We start from the raw sequence: 10,755 nt of genomic DNA on the forward strand, positions 1-10,755 counted from the left end.
TTTTTTGAATGCCCATTTAATTAGGTGTGTGAATTTTTTCTTAATGAGAATGTGAGGCAATGTGGTATACAGGGTAGAAAAATCAAAACTTTGAACAGATTCAAAATCACCAATATAAGCATGCAATTTATCAAGTACTTCCAACGAGTTCTTGACACTCCAAAAGTAATTTATTCCACTATTTTCGAAGAACAATTTATTATCAGGGTTTTAATTGTACCAAGTGTGCTTGTAAGAAGAATAGACAATTAAGTAGTTGAACAATGGCTTGAAGACGAAATAAATCTATATTTGTAAGGGGTGTTGTGTAGCTTCGGAAGCCAATACATAGTTGGGACTTTCATTGTATTTGGCTCTGCTTGTAAAGCGGTGGCTAAAAGTTTATGTTTGTTACAGATTTCGTTTTCTGAAAATGGAGTCAGTTGGAATGTTTGTGAATTGGTGATTTCCTTTTTCAGAACCTCAATGGAAAATTTACGTCAAACAATAATAATATTATGAGCAGCTTTATCGGCCGGGACAAAAACAAATTCCTTGGCTAGTTCTTTTAGTTTATGTTTGATACGAGAAATAGGTTTATTGTGGTTATTGTTTATAGTAAAATGTTCTTTAAAATGTTGAATACGTATATCAACTATCTTCGCAGTTTTATTGAATTATATTCATGTTTCTCTTGAAATCATTATCATTGTTTCTTTTAAGCCTCCCATACTATTCCAACGCATGTTGTTGTAATGCTGATTTAGATCGGAATATTCACACTCACTATACCACCAACCAGCATGCAAAGCTGCAGCACAATTACCATCAGTTATATCATTATCAGAATCATATGTTGAGAATTTTTTTCCGGCAGCTTTTCCTGGATCACCGACATTTATTAAGCCGTCCCCTGTAAAACATCAAGTGACAATCACAAGTGTTATAAGGAAATACAATAGTTTATAACAATGCTTAACATTTTGTACTTCTTACTGAGATGTAAATATTAAGTTTTCTCTCTCTCAAATAATAGTCTCAACAGTAAACTGATGACCTTTGGTTATAATCATAATATTTCAAGCATTATTCTTTATGAAAATTGTTCGCATTTTACTGAACTTTTAAGAGCTGCTGTGAACATTTTGGAAATACAGATCCAAAATATTACTGAGCGGTCATCAAATTGTCAGATTTCAGGGGTAAGGAGAATTATAAAAATGATTGATTTCTGTTTAATTTCTGTTTTGTTTGACACATTATTTAAGTAAGTAGAGGAAGAAAACAAATTATTAATAAATACAATGAGGAGATTTTTTAAAAAGGATTTGTCCAACGACACGACTTTAAAATTGACTTCCACTTGAAAAAGAGGGAGTGATGGGTGCGAACAAACTTGCAATAGGTCACTAACAGACCCCTAAACGATTTCTTGTAAAGGCTTTTTAACATGAAGATATCGTGGCGTTTTCCCAAAAACAAGATAATGGATATAAGGTCGTTATTCTAACCGGATGTCAGACGGTCGACATTTGTCACGGTCAAAGGTACGCACCATTTTGGGTTTAGTTGCAGGTCCGTAAAAGAACAACGTGATTGTGTAGGAACAGAAAAATTCTAAGAATGTCATTATACTAAAAAGATACTAAAAGATCGCTCAAAGGTAGAAAGAAAAAATCGCTCAAACAAATCAAATCAAAATATGCTGGTATTGCGATGTTAACTCCATATGAACACAATCATACTCACAAAAGTAATATCTCGGGCATGAAGTCAAATAATAGCGTTTCGGACAAACTGTATCCGAGAAGTAGTTTTTTAAAAGCTACACTAGTTCATAAATGGTCTTCGTTCACCAGCTAGAACGATACCCCTCTCGTGTCGGTGCACTCGACTCCAATCTTAATTGACTACGATTGTCAGTTTCCCTATCGAAGATCGGTGGTTTACTCCCGGCACTACAAATAAAAACTGGCAGCCCCAAAATAGCCTAAATGTGGTGCTTAAAAGTGGCGACAAAATACCAAAAACCAAAATCAAATCGAATAGTAGAGAGTTTAAGATTGGTCAGTCGCATACATCCAGATGTAAGTTTAAAAAAATATAATTACTATGTCCGATTACAGATGATGCTTGATCTTCTTGTCTCTAATTTTGAGACAACCAAAAAGTCATCAAATTATTACCTGCTGTTCCACTGTAGCCATTTACTGTGAGTAGATATTTGTTAGCCTCATTTCCAATACTAAATGTTGAGTAATCTGCATACTTGTTGGTACTATCTACCTTCCACAGCTGGACGCGTATTTTGTGTCGACCAGTTGACGAAAGCATATAAACAAGTTCATTCCCTAGAAAAGAGAAGACCAATTTAACCTACGCGTTTACAACCTCCTACTCGTCATTTGAGATGGCATCTTATTCATACAGTTTCTTATGTCCTTCATGTATATACAATTAAGACGATTTTGAATGATTTCAACAATGAGACAACTTCCAACAAAAGGACACAGATGTAAAATAAAAGGTAACTGTACACTGAACGCACACATCAGAGTAAGCAATAATAAAAACCATGAGATTTTAAACGATACAAAAGAGAAAAAACAACATACAACAACAAAAAAAAACAAAACAGAAAGCAAAGAATGTTACACGGAAAAACATCAACAATATGCATGTAATATCAACTGTAAATGTCAGTTCCATAGGGCAGAATGAATCAGATCGGCAACAGGCGTATACACACATTACAAATAAACCGAAGCGAAGTCAGAGTTGACAATTTAAGATCAACTAGATCTATTTGATTGCAAGTCCCACACTTTATCTTGCTTTAATAACACATGCCAAAAAGTAAATTACTTTTAAAGAATTATAAATATCACAGTGCATTTGCGTTTGTGTCATTACAAGTTACTAATATCTTTTAAAAAACAAATGTGTTATAAGAGAAATCTAATAACGCTAGTAAGTAAATCGAAATGAATAACACAACATCGTATGACAACCTCTACAGGGCTAATTGTTTAAAAGATTAAAAGAGACACAAAAAGCAGCACATTACACTTAGCTTACTAAAATGTGTATTTTACAGTTGGATGGTATAATAGAATTTTTAGCATACCCTTTGTAACTACGTACCATGGGATAACGTTTCATACATAAATTGTATTCCTATATATACATGTATTTACCTAACCAGTATTCACCGTGTACATTACCAAATCCATTTTTATAGCTTGTCCAATTTTTACAAAAATCAAGTGATCCGTTAAACCGTCTTTGAATGACCTGGAAACAAATATACAAGACTCAGATGCAATTTAATAGTCCGTGTTCATGTACTCAAATAGATTTAAAAGATTTTTTCAAAAGAGCAGTTTCACTATTGCATAATATTTCGTATTAATATTTGAAGCTTGTTAAAATCTTGTTTTATTTCATGAATCGTTCAAACCTCCATATATTCAAAGATGCAAAATTATTGTCATAGGGATAACGTATAAAACAAGAAGAAATGTTATAATTTACATTGCGACAACTCTCCACCATGGATAAATAGATGAAAATAATATTTGTACAGTGAACGTACCGTCCATTTAGTTCCGTCTTGAATAACGCAGTAGACAGGCTTTGGATGCAATGCATCAGTTGGATATATTGTGAAGACGTCATTAACCTTAAAATTGACGTCACAGCATTCCTTTGCTACAATATATGGTGTGCGTATATGTCCGTATGCGGTTTAAAGCAATTTTTATTTTCATTCTTGTCATAATGTAATTTGGACTTATTTTAACAGACAAAAAATGTTCCCAATACTAATTTAAGAATGTTTTCCAAAGGAGACAGCACCAGGTTGATTATAGCGTTTATCTGGCAGCGTATAATTGTTTTGATGTTTTTTATATAAGTCAGCTTATTTGAATTTTCATTCCGTAATCAACTTCATGTATTTAAATTCTCACGTTACCATAAATGTGTAAAGTATGCTGTAGGCACAATATACAATTGTATTATTGTCGGATCAATTTACCACTGTTTAAGTGATTCCTTTTCAGATGTTAAGGCTCTTTGTATGAAATTTATTTAATTGACAACAAAGTACAAACGTATTTGTTTACGAATGTGCTAATAATTTAACAATTGTTTAGATCATACTCGGAAATACACTATATTTAAAAATACGTGACATCTGGTATTTAAACGATAACAGATAAATTAACACAAGATTTGAAACCAAAAAAAAAAACCGTGAGAATTTTATGAAACTATTATTTTCCTTGTAATTTGGTGCTTAAATCACAAGCAAAATGCATTATCTGTTTAAAATTGAAATGGTTCGGAAAGGAAAGTTAAGGCATATTCCGTATAACAATATTGTTCAAGATTTCATTTCTTACGTGGTGTTGTACATGATGTTCCATTCCATACTTCAGTTATACGGCAAGTACACTTATTATCAACACAAATTTGTTGTGATTTACAATCATCATTTGAAAGACATGAATGACCATAAGTGGTTTCTATACAAATAATACATTTAAAATTAGTTAACAAATACATGTAGCATAAATTTTAAACAAATACATTTAATCATTAAAAAATGAAGACTAAAAGATTAAATCGGTAAAGTTACTTCTCCAGCTATTTTCTAAGTTTCACAGTTAAATATGTAAGTATACTTGACATATAATATGTTATGTATTTTAGTTAAAATGCGGAATAAGTTATTATTAAAGGCTATGTAATACATGCAAACGCATTACAAATGGTATCGTGCTATATGCGGATTCTATGATACAAAGCCGGTCGTGATCATTTGAATGCAAATTATCGCTCGATTGTTCTGTTATTTGCTGTTTCAATTAAAGAAATAACGTACTGTTTTAACTTACTTTTCTTTATAAAACTTAAAACATCAACTACGTTTACATAAATGAAGAAGATGAATGTTATTGGTGTATGTTTTAACACAAATGTAAATTCATCCCGTTTTCTTAGTTACTAGTGCTCGTTGATTTTGTGGATAAAGGTGAACTACGAATTAAAGTATTTAACGAAATGCGCATTTTCTGTAACTTTTTCTTTCAAGGGTTGCTAACACCATGAAATACAGTTTTAAACTCTTATAGGTAAATTAAACTGTAGTATTTGTCAAATTGACTTTGTAGAGATATATCTTACTTTCAGTGCAGTTGTTCCCTGTCCAGTAATCAATTCTATCGCATTTACATATTCCATGAGTACAAAACAGAGTTTCTGAACACTCTGCTGATATATTGCAATGAGCATTGTGCATCTTTCCTAAAATAAATATCATTCTTTTAATAGAATAGCCTAACAGAACATACAATTATAAATAAGTTTGCCATATAAAAAGGTAACTAAACTTTTTTGGAGACAGGCCTTGATTTTATTCATTTATGTATTTTGCTACCTTATTTTTCATGTATCAGTTTGTCCAAATTGGCTTCCTCTTCCCCAGACGGTGTACACTGTCAGTTGTCTTAACTGTGCATTTCTGACTGTTTATTTGTTTTCAACTTTTGAGTTCTCCGTATTCCTCTTATTGGTTAATATGAACACATGTTATCAAGGCATTCATAAATATTTACTTAAATATAAGAACAAGAAGCACAAGGTTATTTCGATATCTGCTCATTATCATTTCGTAGACAATCAATGAAATCTCGAAATAGAATATTGGCTCCTCTGTTTCCAATAACAAGCCTTTTTAAAAGGCTATATTTAGAAATTGATGGTACATACATAGTTTATCTTTTAAAAAAACAAAAAGGTCTATGTTCTCGTTTTTAAAGATATAATCGATTGAAAATGTGATAGAAAAATGATTCTCTCTAGATTTTTCATACATTCAAAACAATGAAAAACAACAAGGTTGTCATATGATTTTAAACGATAGCCATTTAAACTATATGTTATAAAAATTTTAAGAGAAAAGTATGTGTTAGTGGACACAAATTTTATTGACACTATCTAGATACATCTAGATAATTCCGAATATACGGAAAAAAAACAAGGAAACAAGAGAAGTATTTTGGTTTATTTTATTTATATCCTTCTTCTTGTAAACTTCAAATCTCTTCATAAACTACAACAAACCTTTATTACGCGTTGAAAACGGTTTGATATAAGTTGTTTTTCGAGATTCTCTTTCAAATGATGTGTTAATAAATTATAACCAATTCCATTTCATTTTTTATTAATTGTATATTTACTTATTTAACCTGTTTCATGTTTGACTGCTTTTTAAATAGCTTGTGTTGTCTGAATAAACTAGTTAAGCATGTTTTATACGAATTTTAAAAAAATATTCTTGAAGTGAAAATAATGTAAGAAAAATCTTACTTGAATTACACCTGAAACCATCCCAGTATTTATCTATTGGACATTTGCACGTATTTACCAAGCACAACAACGGTATTTTGCATTCATTTGAAGATGCACATACATGATTAATTCCTTTGGCTGTAAAATGTGAAACAAATATTCAAATGTATAAGTGATCTGATGTATTTCGTAATGTAAATCACTTTTTATTAAAGTTAAATGCTGCAAAGAAATTGTAAATATTATGAATTATAATAATATACTTCGTAAATTGATTAGTTGGTATAATATCTTTAACAACTAGTATTTTAAACGTTTAATGTAGAAAATGGCAGGTCTTGCTATAACGTACGATACGGAATAAAGCATGCACCTATAATTGTCAACATCCACTTTATTTTTAGTTTGGTGGAAAGTTGTCTTTTTGGAATCATACCACATCTCATTTTTATAAAAATATGTTTTCGAGATCACTATATTTCCATATTTTTATAAATGACATGTGGTCTAAATATACAAACGAGTGCATAAATCGCTCCTCTGTTGTATATTATGTGAATCATTGTATTTATGATTAATTAATTTAAAGAAAAGCATCAGAACGAAAACTAGAAAATGTGTAAAAAGAAGCGCTTTTATTGTTCTCAACCTCAATGTTGTTTCTATTTTGAGTAGAATGATTATAACCAGCTCGGAAGACCATCATTTGTTGTGATCACGCTTTTTTCTGTTTGTAGGAAACAAACACAAGATAAATCATATTACCTCGTACAAAGGTCAATATTTATGAACTTACGTAATGTGCAAGAATTTATCGACCAGTAATAGTCATTAGTCGGACATTGGCATTTTCCAGATAGGCAAATCAAATTGGTCTTACACCCACTTGTTGATGTGCATGATCCGTTAACAGATGATTCTGCAACATAAATGTTGAGTGACGAAGATATTACGATAATGTTTGAACTTTAAAATAATCAGTCATACAAAATATAAATGAATCAATGAAACAAATCATTGACCCGAAAAAAAAATCCTGTTAACAACGGCATTTACTTTAAAAAAATGTATCAAATTTATTTTTCTGATATATTCATGCCAGGGGTAAGTTATAATAATCTTATAGTATGGTTTCATTTTAATTTTGAATCAGAAATTAAGTTGTTCAATACATAGACTTTTAATTGCAGTAAATACAATAACTTTTCTTAACAAGTTTAACAACATGTACGCTTGAAATCGGAAAAAAATGTATCAACAGTTCTTTAAAATTATCATGTTTTCCAATTCAAACATAGATTTGACAACATTCTCTATTTGAAATACATCTTGAATCTAATATGTGATTTTTTTAGCTTCGTCTCCTTGTTTTTGTATCTTTTAAATATTAATTTATTATTTTTGAATATCGATATACTGATTCGTTTTAAAGGCTCTCTAATTGATATAACATATCTCTTTTTCCAACTCTATACGTTATCAACCCGTGTAAAGTTTGAAGTATGTTTCATGAAGTATGCTATATGATGTACGCTGAAGACAATGTGGTTGATTTCATATGATTTTGAGTTTCAAATACGATGATCACTATTAGCTACCTTAGAAAATGCTATATTGTTTGACCATGATATGTTTCCTGAAGTATTGATGGCAACATGTTTTATGGCGTTTTTCTTCTTTTTTCTATTTTACTGTTTGGAACTGCAATTGGCAACGAACAGCAACTGTGATCATGGTTAAAATATTACTAAATGAAAACCCTTTTACATTTTTAACATCGATATATATTGTACATATAATCAATCAAAAACCTCGTCAAAAGTATCTATTTTACTGAAATTTATTTGGTATAATAAACTATTCAAGAAATCGTATTCAAAATGACTGTGGCGTTAACAACATTATTATATCATTATTATCTTATTGTTAACAGTAGCTTTTCTGTTACACTTCAAATTTTCGATTTGTTTATAAACACGAACATTTTGTTTTGTACTTACGGTTATAGTGATTACATACAAGGTTACGATTACAGAAAGAGTTCCCTCCACAGCATGTTTCACAGAGGAGATGTCTCTCGCCCTCAGATCTTCGACCAAATATGTTAGAATAAAACCCGTTCATACAAATCTAAATATACAATCTTTCATAAATGTATGCTACGTGCACGTGTGTAGGATTTTCTAGAATGTATTGAAAATCTTGGTGGGGTTCGTGTTGTTTATTCTTTAGTTTTTCATGTGGTGTCATGTGTACTATTGTTTGTCTGTTTGTCCTTTTCATTTTTAGCCATGGCGTTGTCAGTTTGTTTTCGATTTGTAAATTTGACTGTCCCTCTGGTATCTTTCGTCCCTCTTGCATGTTCATACTAGTATTTTTTACTTGTCAGTACCAGTCCATTGGTTAGCATGACACCAACATCTGGCAGCTCTATTTCTGGGTTTTTAATGTGACATAGGGACATGTTATTCAGATTTTGGGTACTATACAGGATGCAAGTACATACAACATGTTTTTATCTATGTAGAGTGTGTTTGTGTTGACATTTGCTCTATTACCACAACCAATTACAAAAAAATCTGTGTCGGTTCAGTAATTACATTATAGTTATGACAAAAATCTCAAGGAAAAGAAGAATATTATGAAATTGTCGAGCAGCCATCATACCGCCTTTTATTTAAAATGTTTCCCCTTTAATGTATCTGTTTTAAATGAGGAAAGCAAATGTTTATCGTCAATAATATCTGAAGTATTAAAATATAAAATTTTAATACCCATGAGATAACCCCTAAATGAGGTTATCAAGGAACAGCTTGATTGATAGATCCAACAGTTTTATATCATGCAAAATTACAGTTTTGTGTCATGAATATATTGAACAGTTTTATATCATAAAACTGTGTACAGTTTCATATCATAAAAACTTTTTGATGATACATGTAAGGAAACCTTTTCAAGTATTTTATTTTTTTATTTTGGAGCCAGCATTCTGTAAGTCCCTGTCCCTTGTCCAATGCTTGCAATTCAGTAGTTGTTGTGTACTGCTGTATATCATTTTTGTTTTTCGTTTATTGCTTTGTAAAAAAAACATCAAGCCGTGGCTTAAAATGAAAAGGACGAACAGACAAAAATTAGTACACAAGATGCAACATAGAAAACTTAAGACTGAGCAGCACGAACCTAACACAAACTAGGGTGATCTCAGGTGCTCCGGAAGGGCAAGGAGATCGAGCTCCACATGTGGCAACCGTCGTGTTGCTCATGTTATTACAAACCTGTAAATAGTAAGCTGATACGTCATGCGGTCTCATGTATAAAACTGTTTCACTAACAGTTATTCCACATCTTCTCATTTTTATATTTTACAGTTTTGTATTAAAAAAAACTTACAGTTGAACTTTTACATCCGAGATCGAAATATTCTTGATCTAGTCCTGTCCGGTATTTTTGTATAAAACAAACCTATTCGAAAAAACGAAAATTTTATTTTAGCATTTTCTACGATACTGTTTTGAAATTAATCAATTTTCCAAATATGTTCAATGATTCAGTTGAGTGTTGATTTTAAACTTTAAAAGATTTACACATAATTGATGTATAAAATGTTTTATGAAATATCAAATTAATTTTCCGTATCAGTTGTTATTTAGTGGCCACCTATCAAATCAAGCTAACAACTAAACATATAGGAAAATATAAAGATTACAATTATGGATAATGTGGATAACGGAATACATTATATACCTCATAATCATTACAAGTAATGGTGCTGTTGCATTTATCTATTCTTGTAACGCCACTACAGGACAAACAACTCAGTCTTGGAGCTTTAAATAAGTACATGCATTTATTAAACACTAACTATGTAAGATGATCAGAGTAAATCTGTTATTATTATTATGTATCAAATTGCAAAATAAAGAACAGATGTATTCTTATCAAATTTTAAAAATTATTGTGTTTGTTATCGTAGGTTAGTATGTATCTGGATCAGGGATATCGGTTAAAGTAAATAATGCGAAAACGGTTGCGAATTATTGAACATTAAACCAAATCTGATGTGACAGCACAAATACTTCTTCATATGTCATGTGATGTGCCAAAATGAAGTTATTCTGTATTGAAAATGATATCACATCTATTAATATGTGAAATTTCTTGTATTTTAACAAACTTCTGTAAGAAAGAAGTAGTTTTCCTTTCTTTTATATTTCACTATTTTTTTAAAACGCATTATAGCGTTCTTTCTTCCCTGACCTTTGTAGTTGTCGCTACATGTGATGACGGAGTTACAAACGTTGTCCTGGCAACAGTGATGACACACTACATGACCATGTTCGACTATGCGTTTTCCAAATACAACTCCCGTGCTATCTTTTCGACAAAGCTGTGAAAAATATGGTATAGTTATTTAAGAGG

General features: G+C 31.0%; 1 protein-coding gene across 1 annotated transcript in view; it reads right to left on the reverse strand.

The window, feature by feature from the left end:
* Window positions 1–239: 239 nt before the first annotated feature.
* The window catches only part of LOC143042427 (uncharacterized), a 28,540-nt gene continuing 18,024 nt past the window's right edge, over window positions 240–10,755 (reverse strand). The window contains exons 3-14 of the mRNA XM_076214711.1: window positions 10,594–10,723; window positions 10,081–10,163; window positions 9,727–9,798; window positions 8,337–8,466; window positions 7,133–7,255; window positions 6,355–6,474; window positions 5,170–5,289; window positions 4,386–4,508; window positions 3,575–3,690; window positions 3,177–3,273; window positions 2,166–2,330; window positions 240–892 (exon numbers count right to left, since the gene is read on the reverse strand). Coding sequence (XP_076070826.1) covers window positions 663–892; window positions 2,166–2,330; window positions 3,177–3,273; window positions 3,575–3,690; window positions 4,386–4,508; window positions 5,170–5,289; window positions 6,355–6,474; window positions 7,133–7,255; window positions 8,337–8,460 — 1,218 coding nt within the window. The 5' untranslated portion in view covers window positions 8,461–8,466; window positions 9,727–9,798; window positions 10,081–10,163; window positions 10,594–10,723 and the 3' untranslated portion in view covers window positions 240–662. The remainder of the gene's footprint in view (window positions 893–2,165; window positions 2,331–3,176; window positions 3,274–3,574; window positions 3,691–4,385; window positions 4,509–5,169; window positions 5,290–6,354; window positions 6,475–7,132; window positions 7,256–8,336; window positions 8,467–9,726; window positions 9,799–10,080; window positions 10,164–10,593; window positions 10,724–10,755) is intronic.

This window comes from Mytilus galloprovincialis, chromosome 8 (genome assembly GCF_965363235.1).
Source record: "Mytilus galloprovincialis chromosome 8, xbMytGall1.hap1.1, whole genome shotgun sequence".
Classification (NCBI taxonomy): domain Eukaryota; kingdom Metazoa; phylum Mollusca; class Bivalvia; order Mytilida; family Mytilidae; genus Mytilus; species Mytilus galloprovincialis.